Raw genomic sequence first — 12,545 nt, 5'->3', positions numbered from 1 at the left:
CTTTGCGTGGGTGGGGGGGGGGGGAGCCTTCCATTCTGTGGGTCCCTTGATCTGCCCCCCCCCCCAGCCCCTATGCTGTGATCTCATGACAGGGAATCTCAGTGTCAAACCACAGACATAAAGCCAAAATGTTTTTCTTTCTTTCTAAAGCATGTTTCTAGTCCTCATCCATGCAGAGAGTAACCTGGCCTGGACTGGCTGAAAACTCCCAAACTGAAGAGCCTCTGGGCAAAGGCTGTTCACCGTTCCCTTTGTAGGGTGTCTTGGAGGGGAGCTGGGTAACACACCCACATCTCAGTCATGTCCAGCCCTTTCTTCGTGAATTTGTCCAGTCCTCTTTTAAAGCCATCCAAGTGTGTGGTCATCACAGCCTCCTATGGGACTTCTGTAGTTTAACTCTGCGCTGCCTGAATAAGTCCTTCCTTTTCTCTGTCCTCCACTTCTATGATTCCCACATTCAGCTTCGCTGGAGGCCCATGAGCTGCAGCATTATGAGAGAAACTTTTATCTGTTCATTGCCTTTAATTACTACCTTGCATACCAAAGCGAAAATACTTTTAAAAGCAAAAAAAGCAAAAAGTAACAATATTTATAAAAAAAAATAAACTGCTTGTTCAAAAAAGTAAAATGGAATCTCCAAGCAGCAAACATGTCCAAATAAATACAAAACATTTCAACACCAGAAGTTGGAAATCCCTAAACCAATGGTATGATACAGTTGTTATTAGAAGAGTTATCTCAAGAGCAGTAAAAAGGGGACGAAAGAAACATGACAATTTCTTATGCTATTCTAAATTGTTCAAATGGTCTGACTTGTACAAATTCATCTTAATTTTTTTTGACCCATCACCACCTGATTCCTGTAATGAAGAAAGTAGGGAAACAATTAATAATGGAATAGCTGCAGTAATAGGAAACCAGTGTATTATAATTCACCCGATTTAAATCTGAAGTGGGTTTCCTGTATATACAGAAATTCCTTTATGATGTCTCATTACCTTGTATCTAGTTGATTTTGAGATTGTTTTTAGCTGTGCTTCTTGCATTTTAAGTTGTCATTGTTGCAGCAAAATTGCAATTTTTAAAAAAACACAATTCTGTGTACAAAATGCGAGTAAACACACCCAAACAAATGAAAAACAAATTTGCTTGAGATGGCAATTGAAAATGGAGATAAAATCAACAAGTGCAACTGCCTCATGTCTTATTTTTATTTATTTATTGCATTTATACCCCACCTTTCCCTTCAAGGAGCTCAGAGTAGTATCCATTGTTCTCCTCCTCCCTGTTTCATCCTTGCAGCAACCCTGTGAGGAAATTTAGGTTACAAGACTAATTGCAGCCGTTAGTCAACAGGTTTTCCACACCTATCAGCTGATCACCCATTCCCACCTTCTGAGTAATACCCCTCCCCACTCCCTCACTATATTTAAGGATCTGGTGACTTCTGTTTCAGTGTATCTGAAGAAGTGTGCATGCACACGAAAGCTCATACCAAGAACAAACTCAGTTGGTCTCTAAGGTGCTACTGGAAAGAATTTTTTTTATTTTGTTAGGAAATTTAGGCTGATAGGTGGTGACTCCCTAAAGGTCACCCAGTGAGCATCATGGCTGAGAGGTCCTAGTCCAAGACCAGTACACCCCACTTCCCAGTGTTCTTGCTGCAGCCGTAACCACCTCTCTCTCTCTCTCTGCCCGCCTCCCTTCCAGCGCCTGGCCATCGCCAAGGAGTTTGGCGACAAAGCAGCAGAAAGGAGAGCCCACAGCAATTTGGGGAATGCCCACATCTTCTTGGGGAGGTTCGACATCGCTGCAGAATACTACAAGTAAGAAGATGTCTCCCTGCCACTTCTCAACCTGCCATGTGATTTTATTCTTATTTATTTATAGCTCGCCTTCCCCCCCCCTAGAGCTCAAGGGGGTGTACATGCTTGTGTTCATTCCTCATTGAGTTCCCCACAAGAGCCCTGCGAGATAGGTTAGGCTGAGAGGCAGTGACTGGCCCTCAAGGTCCTCACATCCAGTGAGCTTCATAGCCAAGGGGAAAATCAGAACTCTCATCTCCCAGGTCTTAGTCCAACACTCTAACCACTGCACTGCACTGCACTGTCTCTCCCACTCTGAATGTGTACAAGTGAGAAATGGCATACACCTGTTGTGGTACAGCTCAGCTATTTCTGCAGAGAGGTTGAACACCCCTAGAGACATTATATTGGCATTGGGAGAGCAGATTCCTGCATCACAGGGAGTTGGACTGGGTGACCCTATCAACAATTCTATGATACTATGCAATCCCAGGAAACACTTTCCATTACTGCTTGGCTGGCTGGCCACAACTGTGTTCATTTCCTGTCTGCCGTGCCATCCTGTAGAAAAATCTAAAATCCAGGAAATATTTTATTCACTTCCATTCAGAGCATCCTGCTGCCACCTTCTGGTATCCAGGAATCTCCTCTGTTTCCCTGTCTGTGAACTTTAGATGAGCTCAGACGAACAAATCCTCAGCAGGCACAAGAGCTACGATAATAAAAAAAATTAAATATTGTAACATTGGCCTGGATATCTATTTCAAATCTATATTTACGGTGATATATTAATTCAGCCAACCAAGATAAGTGTGGAGGCTTTTGAGAATTTGAAAGGCTTTCACGCTTTGGTAACATTTCCTTGGTCTGAATAAAGATAATAACGCAATAAGTTTAACAAGGAAGAGTCTTGTGGCAGCCTAAAGTTTCACCAGTTTATTACTGCATGAGCTTTTGGGGACCACAGTCCACTTCACCATCATGTCCACAGAAGCTTAAGCTGCAATAAATTAAATTTATTAAAATGAAAGATAATAATTAGTAAAATGATTAATAGATTGAGGTGCTGCAAGACTGTGCTTTGCCGCAGGAGTCTGCCATGGCTATTCTATTCAGTTTCCTGCAGGCTTACCTTTTTTACAGTTTAGAAGGGGAAAACTATCTCTACTCCCTTCCAAAAGAAAACCACCACCACTTTACTATCCTGTTTTTAAAAATGTTGTTTGAGCCACAGAGTTGTTAAATAATAATAATAATAATAATAATTTATTATTTGTACCCCGCCCATCTGGCTGGGTCTCCCCAGTCACTCTGGGCGGCTTCCACCAAACATTAAAATACATTTAAAATATCACAGTTTAAAAACTTCCCTAAACAGGGCTGCCTTCAGGAATTTTCTGAATGTCAGGTAGTTGTTTATTCCCTTGACTTCTGATGGGAGGGCGTTCCACAGGGTGGGCGCCACTACCGAGAAGGCCCTCTGCCTGGTTCCCTGTAGTTTTGCTTCTCGCAGTGAGGGAACCGACAGAAGGCCCTCGGCGCTGGATCTCAGTGTCCGGGCTGAATGATGGGGCTGGAGACGCTCCTTCAGGTATACAGGACCGAGGCCGTTTAGGGCTTTAAAGGTCAGCACCAACACTTTGAATTGTGCTCGGAAACGTACTGGGAGCCAATGTAGATCTCTCAGGACCGGTGTTATGTGGTCCCGGCGGCCCCTCCCAGTCACCAGTCTAGCTGCCGCATTCTGGATTAATTGCAGTTTCCGGGTCACCTTCAAAGGTAGCCCCACATAGAGCGCATTGCAGTAGTCCAAGCGGGAGATAACTAGAGCATGTACCACTCTGGCGAGACAGTCTGCGGGCAGGTAGGGTCTCAGCCTGCGTACCAGATGGAGCTGGTAGACAGCCGCCCTGGACACAGAATGAACCTGTGCCTCCATGGACAGCTGTGAGTCCAAAATGACTCCCAGGCTGCGCACCTGGTCCTTCAGGGGCACAGTTACCCCATTCAGGACCAGGGAGTCCCCCACACCCACCCGCCCCCTATCCCCCAAAAACAGTACTTCTGTCTTGTCAGGATTCAACCTCAATCTGTTAGCCGCCATCCATCCTCCAACCGCCTCCAGGCACTCACACAGGACCTTCACCGCCTTCACTGGTTCTGATTTGAAAGAGAGGTAGAGCTGGGTATCATCCGCATACTGATGAACACCCAGCCCAAACCCCCTGATGATCTCTCCCAGTGGCTTCATATAGATATTAAAAAGCATGGGGGAGAGGACGGAACCCTGAGGCACCCCACAAGTGAGAGCCCAGGGGTCTGAACACTCATCCCCCATCACCACTTTCTGAATACGGCCCAGGAGGAAGGAGCGGAACCACTGTATAACAGTGCCCCCAGCTCCCAACCCCTCTAGCCGGTCCAGAAGGATGTTATGGTCGATGGTGTCAAAGGCCGCTGAGAGATCCAGCAGAACTAGGAAACAGCTCTCACCTTTGTCCCTAGCCCGCCGGAGATCATCGACCAGTGCGACCAAGGCAGTTTCAGTCCCATGATGAGGCCTGAATCCCGATTGGAAGGGATCCAAATGGTCCGCTTCTTCCAGGCGTGCCTGGAGTTGTTCCGCAACCACCCGCTCAATCACCTTGCCCAAGAATGGTAAATTTGAGACTGGGCGATAGTTGGCCATATTGGCCGGGTCTAAAGATGTTTTTTTAAGAAGCGGTCTAATGACCGCCTCCTTCAGCGGGTATGGGAAGACTCCCTCACAGAGGGAAGCGTTCACCACCCCGCGGAGCCCATCGCCCAGTCCTTCCCGGCTTGCTTTTATAAGCCAGGATGGGCAAGGATCAAGGACACAGGTGGTTGGTTTCACTCGTCCAAGCAGCCTGTCCACATCCTCGGAGGTAACAGATTGAAATTGATCCCATGAAACGTGACTAGACAGAGCTCTAGCACTCTCCCGCCCCAGCCCTGCTCCCACGGTGGAATCTACCTCCTTCCGAATCTGAGCGACTTTATCTGCAAAAAACTTTGCAAAAGCATTGCAGGAGATCTTGGGGTCCCTACCAGGCCCCGATGACGACGGTGGTTCTGCTAAACTGCGAACCACCTGGAAGAGTCTCCTGCTGCTGTTTTCTGCAGATGCAATAGAAACGGTGAAGAAGGCCCTCTTCGCCGTTGCCATTGCCACTTGGTAGGCTCGAAGTTGAGCTCTAGCCAGTGTCCGGTCAGATTCAGAATGAGTTTTCCGCCACCGGCGCTCTAGCCGTCTCAGCGACTGTTTCATCACCCTCAGCTCCTTTAAACAGGGCTTTAAAATGCTTGAGGTCTCCCATCCCTTGTGTACATCCTGGAGAGCCCCACATGGGCTACCCTGCCACTGAACAGAAGAAGAGCCTTCTGGATCAGGCCCCAGACCCATCTGTTCCAGCATCATTTCAGGCCAGCCATCAGGGTGCTTTAGCTGTGATTCCTGCCGTGCACAGGGTTGGGCTAGATGACCCTCAGGGTTCCCACCAGCTCTACAATCCTAGGATGCTGTGAAATCATCCTAGGATGCTGTGGGTTTATGGAAGAACAGGTCTTTTTGGGTAATGTTTTGGAACAACACCTTCAAGGATCATGTCCAACCTTATGCCATTTTAAACCTTTTCTTTATGCTCTTTATTTTCGGTTTACAGCATTTTGTTTAATAAAATATATTTTTTTAAAGAATCTGCTTTTAAATGCAGGAAGACACTGCAGCTCTCCAGGCAGCTGAAGGACCAAGCAGTGGAGGCTCAATCCTGCTACAGCCTGGGGAACACCTACACCCTCCTGCAGGACTACGAGAAGGCCATTGATTATCACCTGAAACACCTGGCCATCGCCCAGGAACTGGGAGACAGGTGAGGAGGCAGTGGTGCAGCCGGGCTTAGAATCATATCATAGAATCCTACAGCTGTATTCCAAGGAGGGACTCCCAGGATCATCTAGTCCAACCCCCTGCAATGGGACTTGATGGAGCTTCTTACAATGAGCCCCCTTTGGACAGCCATGTGCATGGCAGGGTGGGCGGGATTTGTTCATTTAACTGTGCTTTCAAATGAGTATTTCCATTTCTGCTGATCGCTGTTTTCAGACCTGGTTTTAATGCCTCTGTTATGCCTCTGGCATTGCAGGGAGAGATTAGGGCGGTTCTTCCCATGGCCCATGAACTGCGAGTGGCCCACGATGCCATTTTGACAGCCCTTGGCTATTTTCAAGGGGGATGGGGAACATTAAACATGAATTATGAATATTTTTTGTGCCATGCTTCATGTGTATTACATTTGTTTCATAGTTAAATATATTGAATCTAGGAGCTCAGGACTGCAATACCTCAAGGACCGCCTCTCCCCCATATAAACCGTCTCGGGCCCTGTGTTCATAATCTGAGGCCCTTCTTCGTGTGCCTCCTCCTTGAGAGGTCCAGAGGGTGGCAACATGAGAAACGGCCCTCTCTGCAGTGGCTCCCTGTTGGTGGAAAGCAATCCCCAGGGAGGTTTGCCTGGTGCCTTCATCATATATATTTAGGTGCCAAGTGAAAATGTTCCTCTTCAACTAGGCCTTTTGCTGATTAATATTGCACAGCCTTTTAAATTTGTCTGTGGGACTGGGGCGGGGCGGTTATTGTTTGGCGGTTTTGTTTTACTTAATTACTTGTTTTTATCCTGTTTTTTATTCTGTCAACTGCCCTTAGAAGGGTGGTATATAAATCTAATAAGATTGTTGTTGTTGTTGTTGTTGTTGTTGTTGTTGTTTATTAGCAGGTGGGCGAATAAGGGTTGAATTGGGATATATCTACACACATGTCGATAGCCAGCTAGGCCACAAGGGGGAGACAGAGATTTTGTATGGAGTTGAACTTGACAAACTCTATGTCTTATTGAAGTAAGAAATTACTTGTGGAATTCAGCATCATAATACTAAACTTGTGCAGATGGGGAAATTCCACTTCCCATCACCTCAAAGGCTGTTTCAGGGGTTCTCTCCATACATGCAACCCTGTTTCGGGAGCAAGAGGGGAAGTCTCAGAGTGGTTTACAGCCAGGGGCATAGCAAGGGGGGGGGGTGTAGGGGGCGGTCTGCCCCAAGTTCCATAATGGAGGGGTTGACAAATTATTAAGGAACAATTACTGCCCTACTAGGGCGGTTCATAAAAAACTTTTTTTAAAAAAATGCCTGCTCCAAAGGTCTTATCTTACTATACTAGGGATTATATAGCTATATATGAAATTTCATGCATATCGGTTAATATCTTGACTCTCCTCCACCAAAATAGCTATTTAGTTGGCTGTTTTCCTATGTCGTGAAGGCTGAAATTTCAGTTCAGTGGAGCACTTACTGTTCCCAACCCTAACCCTGTGGAAAGCCATCTAATTAGACTGTAATCTGATTTTGAGATGTTTTTAGGAGGTAATTTAATTATCGTTTGATTTTATACCAATGTTATGTATCTGATGTTAGCCACCCTGGGCCCGACTTCGGCCGGGGAGAGCGGGATATAAATAAAAGGTTATTATTATTATTACTTGTTATTATTCCTTTGTAAGAAAATATGAAATAACGTAAAACCATTTTTGCAGGGGGAGGGGGGGTTGACAAGAAATTTTCCGCACCGGGTACCACCTGACCTTCCTACGCCTCTGTTTACAGCCTACATTAGGACATCAAATCAAAGAATCCCAAAACAAAGTATTCCCAAAGAAAATCAAACATAGTACAGTATAAACATTCCAAGCAACACAATTAATGGGAGACTAAAATATTGTCTTCAATATTACAAAAGAAGACATTACAAAGGTCAAGTATAGCGCTCACAATGAATGCAGGAAAGTTGACAAACTGTACATCAGGAAGAACTTTCTGACCAAGAGTGGAACGGACTCCCCTGAGAGGTGGTGGACTCTCCTCCTTTGGATGTTTTTAAGCAGAGGTTGGATGGCCATGTGTCAGGGATGTGGAATTTCCTACATTGTTGGGGGTTGGACTAGCTGATCCTCAGGGTCCGTTCCAGTTCTACAATTCTATGTCTATATGTCATTCTACCTGACTGGGTGGTGCCTGGCAATCTCTACATGCCTTGAGTTGTCACTATGCAGGGAGGGGCATGATAGGAACATAAGTGAATAAACATACCTTTCCTTTTCAGAGTGGGAGAAGGAAGAGCTTGCTGGAGCCTGGAAAATGCCTACATCTCTCTTGGAAACCGTGAACAAGCCTTATACTTTGCAGAGAAACACCTTGAAATCTCCCAAGAAGTAAAAGCATTTTTTAATTTGTTGGTGGTCTGTCACATTTAATTATTTTATAATGTTGGGGGTGTCCATAGACCTTTAGCAGCTGTTCGGTGCTCCTTGGACACTAGGATTCCTGCTCTGCAGCGGATTGGGCTAGATTACTGCTGATTGCGTGACTGCTAATTGCAGCCTCTGGGAGCTTGTGACCAGGACTTGTAAACAGGGGTGTTTGCAGTGGCATTTAATGGGGGAGGCCAGGAATGCTGTCTCACGGGCGACATAGGACCAAGGGGCATGGATGGCAAGGGAGCTGCTGTAGTGACTTGCAACACCTTTGCCATGTTTGTCTCCCTACCCAAGAATGTTCAAAACTACACCTGCAGCAAGTGCAAGCTGGTTGCCTTGCTGGAAGAGAAGGTACAGCAACTGGAGGCCCACCAAACAGCACTTGGAGCTACTGGGCAAGATGAGGAATTTCTCAGTATAGCAGAGTGGACTGTCCTGGAATAGTAACATGAGTGGGGTGCCCCAGTGCAGAATTAAACCATGGCATTCGCTTCCGCAAGAGGGGATGATAGCCAACTTGAATGGCTTTGAAAGAGGATTGGACAAATTTATGGAGCAGAGTTATGGAGGGCTAGTAGCCACAATGTCTATGCTCTGCCTCCACAGCTGTGCACAGCAGTGTTTCTGGAACATTGCTGGAAACCACACAGGGGCAGGGAGCAAGGAGGGCTCTTGTGCTCAGATCCTGCATGTGGGCTTCCCAGCTGGGCATCTGGTTGGGTTCCCTCCCAACTCTACAATTCTGTGATTATTTGACCACAGGGTTGACTGCTACAGCTCAGAGGGGTTCAGGCAGAGATTTGTCCCTCTTTGGGGTCTGAGTTGGGAACAAATGTTGGGGGGTTTTTTTAGTGCAAGAGGGTAAAGAAACACAGCTCCAAGGAGCAGGTGTGGATAGAAACTGGCCTTTCAGGATGAGGCCCTGTGGACATTTCATGTTGGAAATCTGGGGTGCCAAGACCCAAGTTGGGGGCAAGTACTCTTGCCCCAGCAGAGATTTAAAAATCACAAAACCTGCAGCAAAGAAAAGTGTGCAAACATAAGCTGTATAATAACGTTTAAAATTTTACCTCCCCAGTTGCTTGGTTACAAAACAGTAAACGCTCCTAAACTATTGGTATAGGGAAAAAACTCATTTCAAACTCCATTTTGAAACCAAAGAGGCTGGAGGGAGCAGTTCAGAGCTCCTCACACACTGAGTTCATATGTAGACTGAGTATAACAAAAGATTTAGTTGCCCATTTCCTCCCAAGGTGAGGGGAAGGCAAGGGGAAGTGACATAGGCAGAGCCTGGCAGGACAGCTTATTCCATGGCCTTAACCCCTCCATGTATTAATTGAGCTCACAAGCAGACTGGTTATATGAGGCTGCTTACCCTATATATTGAGATGGTGGCAATGTAGCTTGTGGTGTAGAGCGCTTGCTTTGCATGCAGAAAGTCCAAGGTTCCTATTTATTGAGAACCATGAGGACTAGGACTTTCCTTTATGTTAAGGGGAAGGGCCCTAGCTCAGTAGCAGAGCACCTGCTTTGCATGCAGAAGGTCCTGGATCCAATCCCTTCTGGATTTTCCAAGCTGGACTGGGAAATGACTCCTGCCTGAAGCTTCAAGGGGCCACAGCTGCCAGTCAATGTGGACAATACTGAACTCAGTGGACCAATGTCCTGACCTGGTATCTTCCTCTGTACCATTACAATTCAGCCCTTTATTCAGAACTATGAGTAGAATATTCCTTAGTTTTAGCGAATGGAAATAAATCTGCCTGAAGCTCTTAAGGAGCCACAACTGCTAGTCAGGGAGGAGCTAGTCACTGTGCTAGATAGACCAATGGCTGGATTCAGGATCTTTTCATGACTGTTGAGGGTTGGGCTAGATGACACGTGGGTGTCCTTGTCAGCTCTACAATACTATGAAATGGGAAATGAAGTCAGGGGAAAGCGAAGCCAGAGGACCTTCTCATCAGTGTTACACCCCCTATTATTAACCCTTCAGCTGTTCCAGATAAATACACTTTCCTGTCCTCTGGGTAGCACAGATTACTCAGCAACAGATGGGGAGAGAACAATGGGAGGTTTCACGGAGGTGGGTAGCTGGGTAAGGGCTTGGATGGAGGAGGAGGAAGAGGAGAGTTCCCTAAATCATATAATGGCAGAACTGGCTTGAAGTCGGGTATGCTAACACATTTGCTTCCTGGCTCCGTTTCAAAAGAAGACCAAATAGGTTTGGCTGCCACACTGGGGAAGGCAATCCAGATTCTTGTACATTTCAGAGCTTTACACTCTAGATAGACTGCCTCTGAACCTGGAGGTTCCATGAGGGCATAAGAAGAGCCCTGGAGCTGGATTAGGCAAAGGTGGGGGTCCACCTACTCCAGCTTCCTTTTTTCATAGCCAAGCCAGTGCCTCAGTGGGAAGCCCCCAAGCAGGACTTGAGCTCAACAGAATTCTCCCTACTTGCAATTCTCAGCAAATGGCATTTCTGCCGCTTAATTTATTTATTATTTATTTCCTAAAATTTATACACCACTTGATTGCAAGAAAAAGGGGGAGGCGGACACACACCACCCTCTGGTTTCCAGAAAAAATAGAGCAATAAAATTAATACTAAGAAAAATGTACAGCAATAATTTGCGGCATACAAAAAGTTAAAACAACAGTAGACTGGTTATTCTGTTGTGATTCCTGCATTGTAGGGGTATGGACTAGATGACTTTTGGGGTCACTTCCACCTCTACAAGTCTATGATTCTATCTTAACTTACTGGAATGTATTGTATTCATCTACCTTTGCTGTATTGCATTCGCCTGACTGTTACTGGCTCAGAAATGACCAATATCTGGACTGCTGAATGTATTTTTATCGTTCTGTGTCTAGATATCGTTACAGTATTGAATATATACACAGATACACACGCGCACACACACACACACCCCAAACAGTAACAAATTAGAACTCGCATCTGGGCAAACTTGTTGAAACAAGACTGTTGCAGCAGTTGGCAAAAACATGCCCACTTGAAATCACGAGGCAGGAGTTCCAAAGATGTGTGCTTGTTCCATGAATTAATGATGGCTAACAATACTTTTCAGGTCGGAGATCAGGATGGGGAGGCCACGGCTTGCTTGAACGTGGCCCAGCTGAGGGCAGTCCTGGGCCTGAAGCAGAATGGAGAGGATCTGGAGACCCCCGTGGCAGGAACCGGTTACGAAGAGCAGGGTGAGTCTCTACAAAAGGCAGCTTCCTATCTACCTGCCTGATTCAGAATCATGAAGACAAAAAACACACTTTAAGGGAAGGGGCAGAGCTTTTGACTGCAGAGGGTCCCTGGTGCAGTTCCTGGCATCTTCAGGCAAAGGGGTAGGTATTGTCCATTGAGCCTGAAACCCTGCTGGTCAGTGTACTGAGCTGGAGGGACCAATGGTCTGATTCAGTATTATATATTTATTTATCTATTCCATTTATATCCCTCCTATTTTCCTCCAAGATGCTCAAGGTAGCGTTTGTGGTTCTCCCCCTCCCCATCCAATCCCCACAACAACCTTGTGAGGTAGGTTAGGCTGAGAGGCAGTGACTGGCCTCCAAGGTCACACCCAGTGAGCTTCATGGTTGAGTAGGGCTTTGAACCCTGATCTCCCGGGTCCTAGTCCTCATTAAAGCCCCACAACGATCCTGCAAGGTTGGTGAGGCTGAGAGGCAGTGACTGGCCTCAGAGGCGAGTTTCCTAGCCAAGAGGGGGAATTCAAACACTGATCTCTCCCAGGTCCAAGTGCGGTCACGTAACCACTACACCATGCCTGCATGGTAGAAGGCAGCTCCCTGTTTTACTCCAAACTATAAGGATTACGGACTTTATTTTTTAGGGGAAGGGCTGTAGCTCAGAGGCACAGTACTGACTTTGTGAGAGCCAGTGTGGTGTAGTAGTTAAGAGTGGTAGACTCATAATCTGGTGAACCAGGTTCGCATCTCCGCTCCTCCACATGCAGCTGCTGGGTGACCTTGGGCTAGTCACACTTCTTTGAAGTCTCTCAGCCAGGGGCGTCATAGGGTGGGGGCGGGGGGGCGGGCCGCCCCTCGTACCGCCCCTAGGTGGGCGTAACATTTTGGCGCGTAGGGGTGACTTGCGGCGGCCCCTCCCACCACTTCCACGCGCCGCCGCTCCCTCCGTCACCCCGGGAGCAGCAGCGCTGCACAGACGGGGTGCTCGCTCGGCCGAGCGAGCACCCCGTTCCTGCAGCGCTGCTCCTCCCTGGGTGACCGGTGGGGAGTGGTGGGAGGGGCCGCCGCAAGTCACCCCCACGCACTGCTGCTCGCTCCGTCACCGTGGGAGCAGCAGCGGCGCACAGTGTGTGCGGTGCTGCTGCTCCCGGGGCGACGGAACGAACGGCGGCACGTGGGGTGACAAGCGGCGGCC

At 47.2% G+C, this 12,545-nt stretch overlaps 1 protein-coding gene across 1 annotated transcript in view; it reads left to right on the top strand.

The window, feature by feature from the left end:
- GPSM1 (G protein signaling modulator 1) overlaps positions 1-12,545 on the top strand; it is a 53,967-nt gene that overhangs the window by 10,506 nt on the left and 30,916 nt on the right. The window contains exons 6-9 of the mRNA XM_033137619.1: positions 1,711-1,826; positions 5,540-5,695; positions 7,981-8,089; positions 11,224-11,350. Coding sequence (XP_032993510.1) covers positions 1,711-1,826; positions 5,540-5,695; positions 7,981-8,089; positions 11,224-11,350 — 508 coding nt within the window. The remainder of the gene's footprint in view (positions 1-1,710; positions 1,827-5,539; positions 5,696-7,980; positions 8,090-11,223; positions 11,351-12,545) is intronic.

Source organism: Lacerta agilis, chromosome Z, assembly GCF_009819535.1.
Source record: "Lacerta agilis isolate rLacAgi1 chromosome Z, rLacAgi1.pri, whole genome shotgun sequence".
In the NCBI taxonomy this organism is placed as follows: Eukaryota; Metazoa; Chordata; class Lepidosauria; order Squamata; family Lacertidae; genus Lacerta; species Lacerta agilis.
The sequence above is the reverse complement of the archived record's forward strand: the minus strand, read 5'-3'. Positions and strand labels throughout refer to the sequence as shown.